The 19,971-nt window shown below is 36.9% G+C and overlaps 1 protein-coding gene across 2 annotated transcripts in view; it reads left to right on the top strand.

Moving 5' to 3' along the window:
- The first annotated feature begins 3,686 nt into the window (after positions 1 to 3,686).
- b4galnt3b (beta-1,4-N-acetyl-galactosaminyl transferase 3b) overlaps positions 3,687 to 19,971 on the top strand; it is a 91,919-nt gene continuing 75,634 nt past the window's right edge. The window contains exon 1 of one of the 2 annotated variants that reach the window (XM_015353256.2): positions 3,687 to 4,310. In XM_015353256.2, the coding sequence (XP_015208742.2) occupies positions 4,178 to 4,310 (133 nt within the window). In that variant the 5' untranslated portion in view covers positions 3,687 to 4,177. The remainder of the gene's footprint in view (positions 4,311 to 19,971) is intronic. The other variant, XM_015353257.2, reaches the window with a different exon arrangement.

Here is a 19,971-nt window from a genome sequence, read left to right as displayed (position 1 = left end):
AAGGTCTGGAGCTCCCTTAAGAGGAGGGGTTAGCGATCGTGACAGATCTAATTTAATAATAATAATAATAATAATAATAATAATAATAATAATAATAATTTCTTACACTTACAGTATATAGCGCTTTTCTGGACACTCCACTCAAAGCACTTTACAGGTTATGGGGACTCCCCTCCACCACCACCAATGCGCAGCATCCACCTGCGCCAGAACGCTCACCACACATCAGCTATCGGTGGGGAGGAGAACAGAGTGATGAAACCAGTTCATAGATGGGGATTATTAGGAGGCCATGATTGGTAAGGGCCAATGGGAAATTTGGCCAGGACGCCGGGGTTACACCCCTACTCTTTTCGAGAAACACCCTGGGATTTTTTTTTTTATGACCACAGAGTCACGACCTCGATTTTACATCTTAGCCAAAGGACAGCGCCTGTTTACAGTATAGTGTCCCTGTCACTATACTGGGGCATTAGAACCCACATGGACCTAATTTTGGATTTGTGTTGAGCTGTGCACAGTGTCCATATACTGTATACTTTATCACATTGCACACTTACACTTTACCTGATCAAAATGTTATAAACTATTTGAATGATAAACTACAAGGGTTTGCAGGCAGTGAGTGGTGAATGAAAAACCCCTCCAATAGAAAGCACACTTCAAGCTGCAAGAAGCTATTGAACTCTTACCCACATGTCAGACAGTGCAGTGTCAGCTGCTGTTGACAAAGTGGTCCCATTTAAAATTAATACCATGATAACTTATAACTTGAACCCATAAACACTGCTTGAGGTAGACTGACCTCTCAACAGGGGTATTATCTTAGAACTTAGTGAGAGTGCAAATGACAGGAGGTCATTGAGCCTGTGTTATTCTTTTGGTAAAAGTTTGGTAAGAGCCTCAGTTCTTAAGGGGACTCAAGAAATTAGAAAACGTTAAGCTATTGAAGCCAAACTACATCTACACTGCAAAAATAATGCAATTACTACTAGCAGTCTGAATGATTTCAGAAGTAGTGTACATCTGAAGTAGAGAGACACAAGTGAGTGAAAGATGTACAAACAGCATTGATGAGCAAACAACAGAATATTGAACCAGGGTGTCCATGATGCTGAGTGGTACAGGACTGAAATATACCACAGACTGGCTGAAATGGATATGTATTGGGCAAAAGAAAGACGGTTAATGTCTGGCATGGTTAGAAAACAGGGATACTGGAAACATCGACACACCCTGAAGTATTAAAACATTATTCCAGAGCATTTTTCATAATTGTCTATGTAGATGTTAAACAACTTCAGAAGAGAAACATTCTGGGTTTCTTAGTCACGCACATTGTCACATAGATATCTCAAAGAGTAATTTAACATTAGTTTCTACAGTAGATAAAACTGATAGGTATACTTCTGAAACAAATTAAATAACAGGAAAGACCCCATAATCCTATATCAATGCTGGCTTTCCTGAGAATTAAGGAGACAAAGCTCTAATTCAAAGGATACTTTCGTAAAAAAAAAAAAGCCAGAGGATCAGGAATACAGAGTCGTTATTTACAGGCTCCGCACACAGCCCATTCAAGAGCCAAGACAGTACTGTATATAGTGCCAGTATTCACCTCCTTTCAATGTCCCATTTCGTTAAATGAGAAATGATGTATACACATTTTTAAAGTTAATCTTTTTTTAATTCAAACTTAGATGTACAAACTGAATACTTTTGTGGGTGACAAAGGTTAATATCAGCAAAAATGGCAAAGGAGAATCAAGTATTCTCCCTTCTGACTCAATACTTGGTGGAAGGTATTTGGTAGTAATTAAAGCTGTGAGTCTTTTATTACAATATAATAATAATAATAATAATAATAATAATAATAATAATAATAATAATTGCTTACAGTTATATAGCACTTTTCTGGACACTCCACTCAAAGCGCTTTACGGGTAATGGGGACTCCCCTCCACCACCACCAATGTGCAGCATCCACCTGGATGATGCGACGGCAGCCATAGTACTCCAGAACGCTCACCACAGATCCGCTATCAGTGGGGAGGAGAGCAGAGTAATGAAGCAAATTCATAGATGGGGATTATTAGGAGGCCATGATCGGTAAGGGCCAATTGGAAATTTGGCCAGGACACCGGGGACACCTTATAATACACCTTATAATAAGTCTCTATCAACATTGGACACCACGATATGCAGTTTTCTCCCATCCTTTTTTGCAAACCTCCTTGAACTCTGTCAGGTTTATTTGGGATCATAGATGGACAGCAGTTTTAAAGTCTTGCCCCAGATTTTTTATCAGATTCAAATCAGTCTTTGACTGGCACACCCAGGTACTGTACATTCACTTTCTTCTTGTTAAGCTATGCCAATGTAGTTTGGAGTCATTGCCCAGCTGAAAGGTTAATTGTTTTGTCCAAGTTTTAAGTCTTTAGAGACTGAAGAAGGTTTTGCTTGATGATTTGCTTGTAGTTTTCTCCATGCATTTTCCCCTCAATCTTGACAGTCATGAATTCCTGTTAGTGAGACACTGTTCCCTAACATAATGCACGCATTGCTGTGCTTGGCAGCAAGGCTGCTGTCGATTTGGTGATTTGTTGTGTGGGCTTTGAACTAGAGGCAATGCATTGCGTTTAGACCAAAGACTTCCACTTTTGTCTTTGACCACAAAACAAGTAAAGGATAATTCCACTCTGTCTTCTTCAGATGTGAAAAGCTGAACACCTGAAATTGGTGGATCGCAAGAATGAAAAGCCATTCTGGTTTTCATTTCATATTGCACAGTTTCTTAATGTAACTACCTGATCACGTGTGTGTGTTTATAGTGTAATGCAGAAGCATGAAGAGCTATGAAGACCTGAGTGATAACAGCCCAGCACACAGAAGCCAAACTGATTTTCTTCACTTCCAGTCAAGATAACAATCATGATGGTCTGCATTACCACCTGCTTTTTGATAGTATCTTTTTTTCATTGTGATTTTTGTTGTTGCATTTCGTATTTGTAAAATTATTTATATCACATTGCTGACGCATAGATTCAAAAAGGGAGAAGACAAAATGACTATTTGTTGTAAGTGAATCACATACTGTAGTATCAAACATCGTGTTTTTGTATTAAAACGTGTATCTCATTCTGAGGTTTATTTTTTCATTTTCATTAAATACATTGGAGTAGTCAGCATCTTTAAGGTTATTCTTCTCCTTGACCTGGAAAAAAACTTTTCCCGAAAGGTTCGATAAATTTATAATAGGCATAATAGGTACTGTATGATTAATGTTTCTGAATTTGAAATTCTATTATCATAATCTAGTAGACTTTATTATTTAAATAGTGCAATCATTTGATTTGTTTTTTACTTCTGCAAAACGACAATGGAAGACCGGGGATTATTATCTTTTTAATGACAGCAAAACCATTATATTCGGAATCGGGAAAACGACCAATTCCACACAAAAAATGTCATCTGTAAACTTCACAGCACATTAGGGACACTTCGTTTCAGAAAAAGGGACTGACTTTTAAAATCCCTGCGGGATATCCGAGTCCTCTCTACATAATTTATTGGAAGCGCAGCGAGGGGAAGTGTAAGGTACAGCGACTAGACTTTCATTTGCATACGTATGGTAACAATGCCCAAGTGGTCATGTTAGCCGGAAACCCGCGTTGAGGAGTCAGCTTCAAGTCCCTCGAAGTGAGCCGAGTTTAAATCTACAAGTAACAGCTGTGTTTTTTAACTCGAATTACCTGGGTCTCACCGTACATATCCGCTGGGCGTTGCCATTTTAGATCCCTCCTTCAGATACAAATACTGATAGTATTATAGAAGTGACTTCAATCTTTAAAAAGCAACGCGCTGTGAGGAAAGCGTGGCGTGTCTGTCATTTTAGCCTTTTTTTTCTTCCCATTTCGCCGGGAGGCTTATTATGAATTAAAAAGTTATAGAAAGCTCAGGGTAATGTAGTTCCAAAGTTTAAGCTGTGTAAATTGAACTACAAATGCTTAATTTTCTGCAACGAGTTGGATGGACCTAAGCAGTAGTGGAAAAGCCGAGAAGTCAGAATGACTTGTTTGTAGTTAAATCAACTTGGTGCGAACTTGCCAAGAGGTTTTCACTGGAGAGAAAAAGGATACGGCAATCGCTTCGGCGGTGTTCCTGAAAGGCCAATAAAATGATGTTCTTTTTTCCAGTCAAAAAATTAAGAAGAAATGTGAAATATGTTGTGTTTGTTGCGGTGTTAATGTTTGGAGCTCTTACTGCTTACCTGCAGTTTGTTGCGTCCAATACATGGAGCCCCACTCCCCGTAAGTATTCCTCTTCTAATATATTAATGGTCATGCTAGAAACAACAGTAGCAGTATAATTGCTGTGAAATCACCAATTTCGGCGATCGGTGTAGTATTATGTGTTGGTGTGTGTTTTCAGACTGATCTCGTCTCATGCGGGACACGGCATACAGTACAGTACCACTGAATGAGGCTTTGCTTTGTTGTTGACCTTCACTTCCTTGGAGCGTGCTGGTGCGTGAGCTTCGTTTCATTTTCAAGCGAGGGTCTAAAGCTTAAAACCGCTCCAGTCTTCTAAATAACATACACATGACTGTTATTACACAGAGGTTTTAACTTCTATTTAGGCAGAAGTGAAATAAACTTTAGATCGGATGTTAGTTTTAGAGTGTTCTGCTGCAGGTTAGATGTACAGTGGGTTCAGAAATATGTAAGTTATCAGTTTCCTTATAAAATGTTCAATTTTTCAAAATGTTCATTGTGTAGACCCGAGTATTAATATTTCGAAACGATAAAGGGTGATTGATACAATTAGTGCAGTTGGTAGTGTGGTAAGGAGAAAGTGAACATGCAAAAAAGTCATAAACTGACTTATCTATGCGATAAGTATTTGGGAATTCATATAATGCATGAATGTGCGATTTTTGCAGTTCCGCATTTGAATAGTTAAAAACATGTGTCGGTATTTAAAGTGCATGAGACAGCTTACTTATCCAGACAAATCACTGATGCGACAGACTGGATCATCGTCCAGGCAAAGTGAAGGCAGTACTGAATTTTTAATACTATACACTACTTGTAACGGTTTCTGCAGCATAAAAATGAAATGTGAGCTAGTACAAGCAAATCATGTCAAGCAAAACCTGATTACACTTCACATGCGTGCTTCACTGTATCACGGGGGAATAAGCTTTGAGATAATGCTGAATTTAAACCAGTTCATAGCCAATATTATAATTTAAATTGGCGAAGACCTGTTACAAAAATATCGCTGAATAGATTGTATCCTTAAGGAAAAAAAACTGACAATCCTGCTTATTGTTGTAGTTGTTTTATCTATTTTATCAAGCTATTTATTTTAAGCTATTCATCAGCAGATATTGCACAATTTCATCTCATGAAGTGATGGTCAATATCAGGTTCCCGGAGGTAAAAGACAGATTATGAGAGTCATATGACAATATTTAAATTTGTCCCTGTCGTTTCGTTTTTTGAAATACGCAGCTCTCACTATACATCTCAAATGATTTTTCGAGAAAAAAATGGAAATTTGTGAAACAAATCAAAGACGTCACTCAGTACAAACAATGTTGACTCGCTAGTTTTGTTAGATGAGTCATCAGCTATGTTATTGCACATGTACATTATCCTGTTGAGATTTTATGCTCTTTAGTGGTATGCAAGTGCTATTCAACATCCTGTTTCGAAAGAACGGTAAAACCATACATAATTAAACATTTTTGTGGTATGAAATCTTGTTGGTTATTGTAATAAATTAGTAAACTTATTAAATAAGTATATATACTATAGTTAACAAACTATGAAATATGAAGGAATATTTTAAGTTTAATAAAATTCATATGAATTTTATACTTATAACTTCATGTACAGTATGCATGGTGACTGATAAAAAATCTCTATTTGAAGCTTTCCTCTTTGAGATCTTTTTGGTTAGTGGAAAAAATGCAGTAATGAAGTAGAAAAATTTTACTTTTGAGCACATTTACAAACCATCCATAAAGGGAAATAAAGATTTGACCCTTCTTTTCTCCTAGTTCACGTGCAGAAGAAAACTTTTTTTTTTCCCTCATTGAGAGCATTTTTAATATTTGAGCCTAAATATGCCTGCTGCAATTTCTTATCTGGTTAAGTTTGTTTTAAATACAACGTATAGTCCCGTTTATATGAGATGAACATATAATAAAAAATCTCATAGGATGTGAGCAGTGCTGGTCATTATTAAAAAGTGAGTCTATTGGGATATTTTTGGGCTAGTTTTAGTGGGTTAGTTTTTATATCCTCATTCTGCCTATTTTGCTTTTTTGTTATAGCCACAGCGAAACCATTGCAAATTCAATATTATTACATGCAGGTATTTGTAGAAACAAACTTTTAAACTGAAAATTATGTATGGGACAACCTTTATACTGTTTGTAGCTGTGCATTGTTGTATTCATGTTTTGGGACATATTAGAACATTTGTAGTTATACGAGTAGAATTTGCTAATGGTCCTTTACAGACTATTTGCAACAGTATTTGGAATACAAACAATTTTATTGTCCTGTGCTCCAAGTCATAAATTCTTAAGTGGTACTTATCACATCATGAAAAAGAAGTATGCAAAGCATAGTAATAGATTATTAGCATATATTGTCTACTTGGTATTAATTTAGGTCAGTGTTTCCTGGACCAGTGTCACTCAAAGTCTGTGAATCTAAACCTTAAACTTTCTAAGACTATACGGAAGATTCTGAATAAATTTACAAATATTTTTTCAAATGACAGATTTTCATTGGGCGTAATTGTTTCTCATGGGACCTGTAGTCAAACTTGATTGGAAGAGAATATTAAAAGTTGTAGTGTCATGTAAAAGTGGTAGTGGGGTAATTTTAAAATCTTGTCATTTATGGAAAAAAAACAGGTTTTTGAACAATTTGTACTGTATTTGGTAATGTGACATTTTCTATAATTGCAGTATTCTTGGAGATTCTATACTTAGAAATTCAGCAACTGAATATTGAAACCAATAGTGTTTGGTATATTAAAATATTATAATATTATAAATATACATATATTCTGAAATATAAGTGAAATGGAAAAGGAATGGGCTTGGTGATTCCTCTGTAACTCATCAGTATCTGCTTTCATAAGAACATAAGGATAATCTAGCCTATTTGGTATTTAGTAGTGAATTTATCCAAGGATCCCATACATGTGTTTTTTCCAAAGAAACCAGAGTAACAGTTTTTATAATACAGCTGGTAGCTTATTCCATACTCCCATAACCCAGTGAGTAACGAAGTGCCTTCTGTTCTCAATTCTAAATTCAGTTCTTTGTAGTTTCCACTTGTGTCCTCTGATTCGAGTTTCACTGTTCATTTGGAAGAAATCCACTAGGTTGAGGATTGAATCCTCTCGTGGTCTTGAAAGTTTTGGTTCCTTCAGATGACAGTCTAGGTTTAATTTCTGTAAGTGCTAATCAGATGTACGTTTTTGTGTTTTGTCAACTATAAAAGAGGAGAAACCTGCCTACATACAAAACAAATGTTGTTAAGGGTAGAAGGCAAAACAAAGCATTCTTCTTCAGTAGTGGATACTGCTTACTGATTTAGATCCATTTCATATGGAAATGGGAGTGAATTTGATTTCCAGATTTCCTTCATTGGACATCACCTCCAATCAGTGATTGATTCAAATCTTGTTCAATTTAATTTATTTTTATATAGCACCTTTCACAACAAGGTTGCCCCAAGGCGCTTAAAGCAAGTGATCATACGTGTTGTGAAAGTGTTGTCAATTTCATGGGAGTGTTCATTAAAGTAATAATTCAGGTGTTAATGCTGGGGGAAAAACAGGCAGAATGCTGTTGGCTGTCATGAAGGATGTAATAGATAGTCTGTACGTTTTGTGGCCTAATAGCCAGAAATCAAAACTCATTAAGTTAGAATTTACAGTACATTGCCTTTATTTCCACATTGTAGCACACAACAAGTAAAAAACAAATGCTCAAACATTTTGAAAAGTAATTTCCAGTTAAAACCTAGTAAAATGGGTGGGATAAGTGTACACACCCTTGTTTGTACTTGGTGGAAGCACTTGTTGCTTAAATTACAGCTAATTCTATATGGATAGGAATGTAGTAACACAACCTACCTAGAAAAAGCTGTTTCTTATCTTTAGAAATGTCTGTCCATTCCTCCTTACAGAAGTTATATTGCCAGGGGATCGTGGATGAACTGTAACCTTCAAGTCATTCTACAGGTTTTCAGTAGGATTGAGGTCAAGGGCTCTGAGTGGGCCACTTGAGGACTTTTACCCTGTTGTTCTTTTGGAACTTTGGCTGTGTGCTTTGGGTCATCGTCATGCTGAAAAGTGAACAACTGTCCCAATTTTAGCTTTCTTGCTGAAGGCTGTTGGGTTTCCCTTCTATCCTGACAAGTGCCCCATTCCCTGCTGGTGAAAAACATTCCCATAATATGATGCTGCCACTCCAATTCTAGACTGTAGGGATAGTGTACTTTGGGTTATGTGGTGGGTTTTGTACCAAACGTAATACATTTAGGCTAGTAAGTTCCATTTTAGTCTTGTCAGATCACAAAACATTTTGCTCATGTTTGCAGTATTTTATTGCTTTATTGCTCTCTTTTCAGTAATCACTTTCTTCTCGCCCTCCTGCCATGAAGGCTAGATTTTTGGAATACTTGGGATATTGTTGTCACAGGCAAACATGGACCAGTCTTGGTCTTAAAAAGCCTGTAGCTCTTTCAAAGTTGCCATTGGCCTCATGGTAACCTCTCTCATTAGGCTTCTTCTTGTTTGGTTACCCAGTTTGGATGGATGACCTGATCTGGGTCGTGTTTTGGTGGTGCCAACACCTTCCACTTCTTAATAATCATCGTTATCATGGTCCAGTGGAGATTTAATGTCTTTGAAAACTGTTTATATCCATTTCATCCTCTGTGCCTTTCTGCAGCTTTATCCCAGAGGTTATTTTATGCTCTATGTTGTCGATAGTACACTCTTTACATTGTGATATACTATCCAGCAGAGGAGACCTAAAGGAGCACCCGATGAACCCATGACTGGTTTTCATAACCTTTCGCGAGTTAAGGGTGTTCTGATGAGAGAAAGTCAATGTGCTTTTTTAAAAAATGCTCTTATTTCACAACTGCTCTTTCTGATCTGATCAAAATATGATGTTAAATCTGGTGGTGCAAGATGTATAACTTTGTCAATGCATTTGACAACAAGCGACTCACAATGAAGCATGCAGTGAGTGGTGATAACACGGGGGGGATTTTTTGCTTCATTCATTAACTTCCACAGACTCTCAGAACGCTGACCTCAGACAGCCAAGCCAATGTGGCTGCCAACATTCTAAACATTCAAAATATCCCTGTTTGAGCTAATTGTTGAGAGAACCATTGATTTTGCTTCAGTCTATTATTTTTCTTAAATTTATCCATTATAGCAGGCATCCAGTTCCTATTTCTGCTCTCAGGTTTCACTGTTCCAGAAGTCAGTAATTATCAATAATGACTGTTCCAGCCAAACAATTTAATGAACACTTATATTTTATTCTGACATGAGTTCTGCAATGGACTTGCGTCCCATCCATGGCGGATCCCGCCTTGTGTCTGTTACTTGATGGGATTGGCCTGGCACCTTCGTGACCCTGAATTGGATGAAGCTTTTAGGAATGGATGGATGAGATCTGTTTCCATCAGTGCACTAATTCCTTCCATAAAGGTTTCTAATGCTGGTTTGCAAATGATCTCCAATCTGGAGTAACAATATTAGTATATACAATATGTATAAAGTACAAACGCCATTGGAAAGGGAAATGTATTCTTATTATTCATAAATGAATGTTGACTGAATTAATGTTAGAGCCCCCACCGACTCCCACACAGACATACAGCCTCAACATTACAGTAGTGTCACAAACTAGAGACCAGAACATGAACAAATAATGTCTCTGAAATTCAATTTACAAAAATACTATATCCTCAGTTGAAATGGCCCAGTTCTAAAAATATCGCAAAATGGCAAATTATAATGTTTTTCTTTCTTTTTTTAAAAAACTTTTTCACAGTTTTATTGCCTTGCCATACACATTAGCAAATTAATCCTTTGACTGTATCCAGATTGAAATTTTAATGGTATCTTTTATGTAATCAATTAATGGTAGTCTCATAATACTAATAATTACCACAGTAGACCTAATGTTAGTATTACTTCTCTGGAAGCTGTTTTTTGTTGTCCGTTATCTTTGTATCGTAGACCCTAGCATGTTGTTGGGCACAGTTCTGGTTTGTCACGTCATGTTCTGCAGAAGCACATGGTCTGATTTCTCCCACTTTTCTTTTCACACTGGCCTCTGAGGACTTCCAGTCATTTTTCCAGTTTGGAAGATTACCTCACATATCTGTTTGTTCCTGTGACAATCAACTCGATGACGTCTGGTGGGTGGGGGATAAGAAGGGGAAGTAATCCTAAGGAACATGACACCGTACCCTTTGAGGACCTGATTGAACAGCATCAAAATCTCTGCTGCTTCTGTGAAACTCGCTTTTTCTGCCTGCCAGTTATCACCACTCTCCCTGATCTGCCTCTTCTCTGTTCATTCGCCCACTTTTCACCATCTCTGTAGCGTCTAACTCCTTTTCACACCCCTATCTAGTATCTGTACATTTTCAATCCTCTAGATCATCACTGGTGGACTCAAGGGATTCCTCATCACTGTCTCTGGCCCAGTTGAGCACTAGTTAATCACCACTTGATACACACTGAGACCTTTTCTCTTAACTCTTACTAAGGTTCATAACACAGTGTGTCTAAGCTGATTACTTTATTAACAGGCATTGCTTTTTGCTATTTGTGAATGCAAATCCTAGCAACAAGCATTGGTCAGGTAAAAAATGTTTTCCTTCACTAAGACCTCTGGAAAAAGTAGTTACAGTGTTTTTTACTCAGTTAAATGCATGTTTTTGTCAACAGTACTCACCCTTTTGTGAGACTTCAGTAGCCCAATGAGAGTTACTGAGAGCTATGATACCACTTTGTTCGCCTGTTGTTGCACCAGCACTATCTAGACACTCTCCAACACATTCTTCTGCATATGCTCATTTAATATGATGAAAATGCCACATTTAGTATTCAAATATTCAACATTTGAATGTTAAAGAGTAGTGGTCAATTCATCCATTAGAATATCGTCCATTGTTATAACTCCTGCAAACTCCCTAACTACATTGTAAATGGGAACTTAGCCAGGTTTCAACTTTGTATTTATGGTTTGACTGTGCAGGCTGGAATAATCTGTTAACACATTTATGTGGGTGAGTGCTACGACACATTTATGTCATAGCAGAAATTGCAATAAATAAGGCCCCTAGGTTTGCCAACTGAAATTGGCACTTGGAACTCTGTAATACTAACAAGAAAGTGTGTGTGGGGGGGGGAAATACCAGAAAGTGAAAGTTTAGACTACTTGGTAAAACAATATAATAATATAGTTATATAGATACATGAAATACACAATTCTGAACTTTACAGAAGACCTCCTGGCATTTCCTCACAGACCCCCCCAGGGGTCTGGGAACCTCGATTTGCGAACATATGCATTTTGTCCCCTTTAAGATTCAGATTTAGAGAGGAAAAAGAAGAAAAATAGATATTACACAATTTAAAAGAAACCTTTAAAACTGCCTAAAACAACCCTAAAACAGCAATAAAAACATTTATTATACTTTCCAGCCTTGTTTTCTCATTCATGTTCCTCTCAATGGAAATCTTACTGAAACACTAAATTTAGGCTATGAAATATGAATAGAAAGCAAATAAAAGTAGGATGGTGATGAATGTTTTATGACTGTACCACTGATTGTTTTGTACACTTGTTTCTTAAAGGTTTAGTGACATGTTGAAAATATTTGTCTGTCTAAACTGCCAAGAGGTATATTGTTGCATTATTGAGACTTTTCTGACACGTTTGCATTTTGTTTTGGTGAGCTGTATCTATGTATACTGCAATTCACTTACAGTAGCCTTCAAGGGACTTTGAAGCTGCATTTATAACAAGGAATTCTCTGACACATTCACAGGACACCCATCATACTTTTGCAGTTCTTATGACATCCTGTCAGTAATGGGGAGAAGGATGCTGGCTTATTGCACTGCAGAAACAGTAAGAAGTGTTTTTTCCAAGAAAAAAGCAGAGGCTGTTTTCATTCTAAGTGTGGCAGAGGAGTTTCAGATGCCCAGACCTTTGACCTCTGTAATCTTCAATTTGCTCTACTGTCTTCTCACACACGCTTTCCATGCCCATCCAGGAAAGAAGGCAGCTTCTGATTTCTCTTAGGTTTTTCTTCATTCCGTGTTATTTTTGAATAACTAATAAATATAAAGAAAAATCAATAAATCTGTTCAAGTTTGGGGTTCTTAAATCTTAGCAAGCTGGTGACATTTGATTTAAATAAAAACTGATTTTCACTAAGGACTTTTCAAAAGTCAATCTAACCTGAGATATCACAGGTGGAGAGGCTTGCATGTGCTAAATGAGAGAAAGCTTGATTTACATTTATAAAATACCATATGTGTTTGTATTTTATACATATTATACGTAGGATAGCTGTTTCTAGCATATTTTAACTTTCCCACATTACTCTTACTTCAAATACTATGGTACACAACTATAGCTACTAATACAGTAGAACAGCCCTACAGTAGTTAACATAGGAAAGACGTGATTGGATTGGGCTCTGATCATTGAGTTAATCTGAGAGAACAAAAGCTTGATTGTATGGAAGAGACCATTTGAGTTGCCTTTGTGGGATAGAATGAGCCAAGATGAAGCCAAGAAGCTTCTGCAAGGGCAGTTGTGGGGTGGAGGGAGGGATTCAAAGTGACCGAAATCAATTCTTTATTCTTTATGTGAGAGTAGATGTGGGTGAGGCTAGTGTTTACCTCCTAAAAGTTCATAAAAAAAATCAATTTAAGATCACAGGAGTTTTCTTTGATGCATTACTGTTGTAGCTCCTTTGTGATGTAAGATTCATTCGAAATTATAACTTCATATTTCATTTGCGTGCTACTGATTGTTTCTTTTCCTTACTTGCCAGAATGTTCCTTGGTTCCCAAAATAGCCAAAGTTTATTTCAGGTTGCAAAACTGAATAAAGCAAAAAGAATGTGTGATGGACCACATTGAAAGTAGCTTATTTACTATTGTCTTTTGACTGGATGATATCTCTATATTGATAATCGGGTTTGTAATTTAAGTTCTTAAAATTCAAATCTTTGAATTACTTAATGTTAAGATTGGCTCAAAGCCTTAACCCATTCTCAATTAGTTGGTTTAGTTGATTTTATAGTAGTTTTATAACCAATGCAAGCATCTTTGTATTCATGTAAAATTCAGACACTTTTTTTTACAGCTGTCTGTACATATTTCCCTTTTCACAGTTTCACTTTGTGATGATGCCGTGGTGTAGTTCCTGTTAGACAAGTTTCTCCAGCACCCTTTTAAGGGCAAAAGGTGACAGACAAAAGAAAGACTAATCATCCCATTTAGTTTATTTGAGTGCTAGTACTGTAGCTAATCAGTCTTCCCATTTCAGCCATCTTTGTCTTGATTGTTCCTAGAGAATCAGTTTTAACAGCAGGGTAGTTTGTTCCATTCATGTTGTTCTTTGTCTTGCTTTCAAAATGTATCTCCTCTTGGTTTCCATTTAGTCAGCCGTGAAATGCTTTTTTTTAACTTTAGAAAAATGTTAGAATTTTAAATATTGCAGCCTCTTCCATTCGGCAACAGAGGTTGCTGTGGAATCATTGGATTCATTTTAACATAGTTTCTCTCTATACAGTATATATTTTTCAAGCTCTCATAGCTCCATTTCTTATCCCTTTCCTACATTATTGAAGTGAGGACAAAGAAAAATTCTCATATGTTGATGTTTCACTTCATGGCTTACTTTTTAAAGCTCAGTGTCACGCATTTACAGTGTACAGTAATTTGAATGTATACTCATTGTTTCAATTGAATTGTATTTTCAAGGTGTCTGCCCAGTCCTGGGTAATGCACAAGTGTTTTTGTATTTCCTTTACACCTATAACACAGTGCTGCTTCCATTAATTTTGCAACATCTGTCATACACGCATACACACACATGCAGTATAAATTAAGCCTAACAAATTCATTAATTTTATCTGATGCATATATCTGGTACCACTCCATAAATAACATCACCCCCACATTGACATTTAATACCTTATCAGTACTGACTGTTTTTTGCACTTTAACCAAGATTCAGTCCATGTGCATACTGTATCATGGATTTGTATTGCTTTCAGTTTGAGAATTAATATTCTGTATGCAGCATTATCAGCAGATTTTTCCATGTGTCTCATCATGTCTATTGCTGGCATTGCTTTCCCAGAGAAATCTAAGGAGTTGCTTAGACAAGTTCTGCCTTTAAAAAAAAAACAACAAGCTGACTGCCTCTTAGAATGCTGTTACTGTACTGATAACTTTTTACTTAATCTTTTATTGATATTCTCATAATCCTACATGCAATACAGTACGTCCCATTACTGGTCCTGTACTCTTGTCTCTTTTGGCTTTTGTTACAGCTGAGTGTAGTTGTATCCAATATTTGTATCTAATGAAATGTAGTTGATTAAATAGGAATATTGAACTATTGTTTTAATGATTTGTATTTTAACTGCATACAGGTCTTAGTTCTGGTTTGTTTGGGTCTAATTCCTGGTCAATCCAAGGGTCACTTTTTTGTTTTTTTGAACGAAGTTGGAGCGTCAGCTTTGCGAACACAGTAGATAGATAGCTTTGCTCCTGAATCCCACAGCCCTCTGAATAATGAAGGTATAGTGTGAATAACCTCTCCTACTTGTGTTATTTCCAAAAGGTTAGAAAATGGATGTTGTTTTAAACCTGGCTTAGAATTGTTGCTTGTGTGGTTTTCTAAATGCCTCCTAACTGGTTAGGTTATTGATGTACAAGAGCAATGGGGGAATGCTAATGTCAAATACTCCCCTGATACGCATTCTTAGTGACAAAGTAGAATGTAAATTTCCACAGCAATCAATGAGTCTATACAGCACTAAGAAATGCAGATTTAATCGCCCGTATTTTAAAGTTAAAATTAAAGGTGTTCCGAAACATAGCTGTCGGAAGATTCATGTTAATTTCTAATTTTTAATGGTACCCTACTATTTGTAAATGTTTTTTGGAATCTCAACAGGAAGGCTAAATTAGTGATGGCTTAGTGAACTTAGTGTGTTTTAGTTTCAATAAACAATATATTTGACATCATGTACCCCTTGAGGCACACCTATGTTGGTATCTAGTACAAAAAGAAAAGAAATATTAGCTCTTGCGTGCTGTGATTTGCTGGTTAATTAATTGTTCAAATCAGAAGTTTAACATTTGCCTCATACTCATTTGTTAATATGAAATGGAACTGGATGTTAGAAACTGCTACAATTCAGAAATAAAACCAGTATAATTAGGGCCATGAAAGTAGATTTCTTTGCAACAAATCCAGTGATGCTAAAAATGTTAAACAAGTTGTGAGACATTGATTTAATTTAGTCTTTATTCTTAAAAAAGCAAATGTAGAAGGAGAGCATTGTAAAGAAAATTTAGTATTTGTACATTAAACCATGTTGTCATAAAACAGTGCTATATACAAGTCTTCTAACCTTTTCAGGCTTTTGAAAGCTTCTTTTACAAGGAATGTTAAGGGACCTGGTCAGCACAGATTCTCCTTTAAAGTTATATACTGCTGCTGTTGTTTTTTTTTATCATTTGAGGACTTGGACAAAAGTTCTCCTTAACTGGACATTCTTGTCATACAGTGTACATTTCCACCATATTCCTGACCTCAGCTCCTAGTACTGGTGCATGTTGGTGCTCAAGGTGGACCACAGAGTTTTGTTGTGCTTACTGTATGAATCTGAAATCTGGTGGGATGCATTATTTTTAAATTGTGTCTAGGCTAATGTGGAACATCTATTTTTTAAAATAAATTTGCAGTACTGTCCTATAAACTTTATGTGCTTGTGTGCTTTTTTTTCCATTCCATTCAAACTAGGAAGAACAACTGCCAGTCCAATAAATGGTTTTTGCTCTGTGTTCCTACAGTGGGACCAGTGTCATTATAACAACATATGGTGTATATCTTATATGCTTCTACTGTAGGCTGTATAACTATAAACGTTTTTGAAAGAACTTAAGGTTCCTGTAAGCATTTATTTTCTGGTTAATTGCTTTGGACGCTTTCTCACATGAATCCTCTCATCACTTTCATTAAGGACAGACAAGTCTGTTCTTGTTTTATGGTGTGCCGATTCCCCCTGTAGCTTTGTTTGCCACATCAGCAAGTGTCAGTTGTCACCATGTTAACTCCCCATCTTCTTATTGAAAGATTATCCCTTTCCTGGCTACAGCACTTCTCAGCTCTGTGGGTTCTTTGGACTTCCTGTGTTCTAGTATTTCCACACCACCCTGCCCACAATAGAGGATTTGAATTAGAGGAGACCAGGCATCAGTCATAGTTTGCATGGGCATTGTTTCCCTAGGCAAAAAAAAACAGAGGGAGGTTTATTTTGCAGCCCCCAGAACCCTCTTTTTAATCTGTGTGCTTTCACTCAGTAGGATTGATAGCTGTAGTGTTAGTGTGAATTTTCACTGATCCTTGAGAGTCTCTGGATCAGGGACACCAGGGGAAGATAGTTCAGCATGCTTAAACATGCTTGTAGCCAAGTGAAGGCCAAGTGTTTCAAGCTAAAGGTTTAAGGACACAAATCTTCCTGGCTAAATTAGGAGTGAAAATTTGTGAAAGGCGCCATTTATGAAGATGGGTTGAAAGGACTTCAAAGGATGGTACAAGAAGACGCATTAACTGTAAACTCGACTCAGTTGATTGTAAAAACATAAGGAAAGTTGCAAACACGAGGAGGCCATTCAAACATACTGTATAGTTTAGTTTATCATGATCAGATCATCCTTGCAGAGAAAAAATAAGAGTCATTCTCCATAACATGTATAGTCTTTTTTTTTTTTTTTTTAGGCAGAAGCATGGTAAGGCTCTAAGGCGTAGGGTAAACTGGAATATCTTGTGCTTTTCTCTCAAATGGACTGGCCAGTGGTTCTCTTTACTGGTGGACTTATAAGCTGAGCAGGTGTCTGAGGTCATTGCCATTGAATACTTCATTGCGGGTTTGGTTTCCAAAAATTGGATATTTGTTGAGAAGATTGGTTTTCCTGTGTTGATCCTTCACAGAGAACATAAGTGGGTCTGTGTTTCTTCGGGGGAAGGAGTAAATTTGTCAATGAGAAATCTCAGGAGGTAGCTCTGACAGTCAGTTTTATAAATGAGCATCAAAAAGAAGTATTGAATGCAGACGTGATTTACCAGCAGACACCTTACCTGGCAGCCTTTGTCTTTAAAGTAGGACAACAGTGATGATGCCCGTGTTAGATTCTGTTGAACACTGAAAGAAGTACAGTGTAGATGGGCATTTCACTTAGTATAACATTACAGGAGACAAAAATATACATGTATTATAGAAAAATCCTAAAATTAAATGACGTCCTTTTGCTCATACATTCATTCAGAATATACTTTTCACTTTGGGAATACATGTTATGTGATATGATGTTCTATTGATATGTGACTGTTCAGAATTATGTACTGTATAGTACAATAGATAGTGTAGCTCTTGGGGAACAAAAGTGAAATAAAAACCATAAAAGCCATGAACACACTTTAATATACTCAGTACTCTAAAGAACCTTCATCTGACATTTTTTTAAATGTTCACACTTTCTTACATTTGGCACTGGAACTAACAGGATCTGAAAGGCATCGTATGAGTTGTCAGTTGTCTGTTTTGTATTGAAAGTTAATGCATGCACAGAAACACTTTATTTGAGGTGTTTTTGTGAGTCTTATCAACCCCTGCATACCAAAATACAGGAGATCTAGGTACTTATAACTAAGCCAGCAGCCATATCACCCTGTAACTCGCAACTGGCAACCCACTGAAGCTAAGCAGGTGTGAGCCTGGTCAGTACCTGGATGGGAGACCTCCTGGGAAAAACTAAGGTTGCTGCTGGAAGAGGTGTTAGTGGGGCCAGCAGGGGGCGCTCACCCTGCGGTCCATGTGGGTCCTAATGCCCCAGTATAGTGACGGGGACACTATACTGTAATCAGGCGCCGTCCTTCGGTTGAGACGTAAAACCGAGGTCCTAACTCTGTGGTCATTAAAATTCCCAGGGCGTTCTCAAAAGAGTAGGGGTGTAACCATTCGGTCCTGGCCAAATTTCCCATTGGCCCTTACCACTCAGGTAAGGGCTCCTAATAATCCCCATCTATGAACTGGCTACATTACTCTGCTCTCCTCCCCACTGATAACCGATGTGTGGTGAGCGTTCTGGCGCACTATGGCTGCCGTCGCATCATCCAGGAGTATGCTGCACATTGGTGGTGGTGGAGGGGAGTCCCCATTACCTGTAAAGCACTTTGAGTGGAGTGTCCAGAAAAGCACTATATAAGTGTAAGCAATTATTATAATTCATAGCTACAGCATACTCATCATTTACAATATTTTCACTAACATGTAATTTTTTTGCATTCAACAAGCTTTCAGTTATGAAGTTGTAATACATGGCTTACAATACAATAGTTTTACTATGTACTAATTCTTACTTCTCTGAATAGACAATTGACAGCCCAAAATTCATTGCACTGTTTTGTTAATGCAGGTGATTTTGAATGCAGAATACATTTTGCTTTATGTAAATATTTGGCTTGATTAAATATGTTGTCATGTGTTAGTAAAGTAACAGTGCTTGGAGTATTCTTTCAATAGTTTTAGGGTTATCTCACTGGTATGTCCTGGAACATAACAGATTGTGTCTTTAGATTGGTTACATTTTTTGCATGTTTACAAATGCAAAGTAGTATTAAAAATAACATTAAAAACTGTTGCAAATTACCTTGGCTGCTGTGTTTTCCGGATTCACTGCCAATGAAAGCAGCTGGCTCCCAAACAACTATAAAAAATCCACTTTTTATGCTTGTGTGAAGGTTTGAGATTTAAAAGCACTAAACCTGTGCTGTGTATCATCATGAATGCTGTTTTTTCATGGTTCTGACTGAAAGCAAAGTTGTTGACTGTATTCAAGATTTTAAATAGTAATTACAAAAAATGTTTTTGACTGATAATTAGTAACCTAAGTACCTTATCAATGTCATTTAGTTTTGATGCAACCATGTGTTTTTTTTGTGTTTATATTAAAAGGTTCAATAATAATGTTTATATTGGTGTGTTATTTTTTCTCCTGACATGTTAGTTGTTTTATATTGGTATTTATAGAGTACCACAGGAGAAAGAATGGAATGTTGGGCCGTGCTGTTAGTCCATAGACATCCCGTTGCTTAGCGATCTGCCTAAAGTAAAGCAACCAAATCAGACCGGATCAAAGCAATGTTTCAGTGAAAAGTCCTAAACTCTGCCCTTTTTATATTTGTAAAGGGCTTCATTGCTTTAGCAGTTGGAATGTAATAAATACCAGAATGAATAAAAAATGTCCTGAGAATTAGTGCTTCTTATTAACTGCACGCAGAAGCTCTTCAATGTTACTCTCTGGTTTTGAACATGTAGCACAATATGGTTGTATTTAAATGCCCATCCGCACCTGAAAACAGTGTCTTAGACACTCTCACACACTTACAGAGTGCTTTGTTTACTGTGACAGACTTAATAGTTTGACTTGTAAAATTCCATTGTCCCTGATGTGTGTTTTAAAAAATGAAATAAATGTTTAACATTAGCACACGTTTGAATGACTTGTTGGGCTTTGCTAGTACTTTGCTGGAATGTTCTCAAAAGGGAGAAGACTTGGAGACTTGGATGCCAGGACTCGGGGCTT

Source organism: Lepisosteus oculatus, chromosome 7 (assembly GCF_040954835.1).
Source record: "Lepisosteus oculatus isolate fLepOcu1 chromosome 7, fLepOcu1.hap2, whole genome shotgun sequence".
In the NCBI taxonomy this organism is placed as follows: Eukaryota; Metazoa; Chordata; class Actinopteri; order Semionotiformes; family Lepisosteidae; genus Lepisosteus; species Lepisosteus oculatus.
This window is presented reverse-complemented; position numbering and strand designations above follow the sequence as displayed.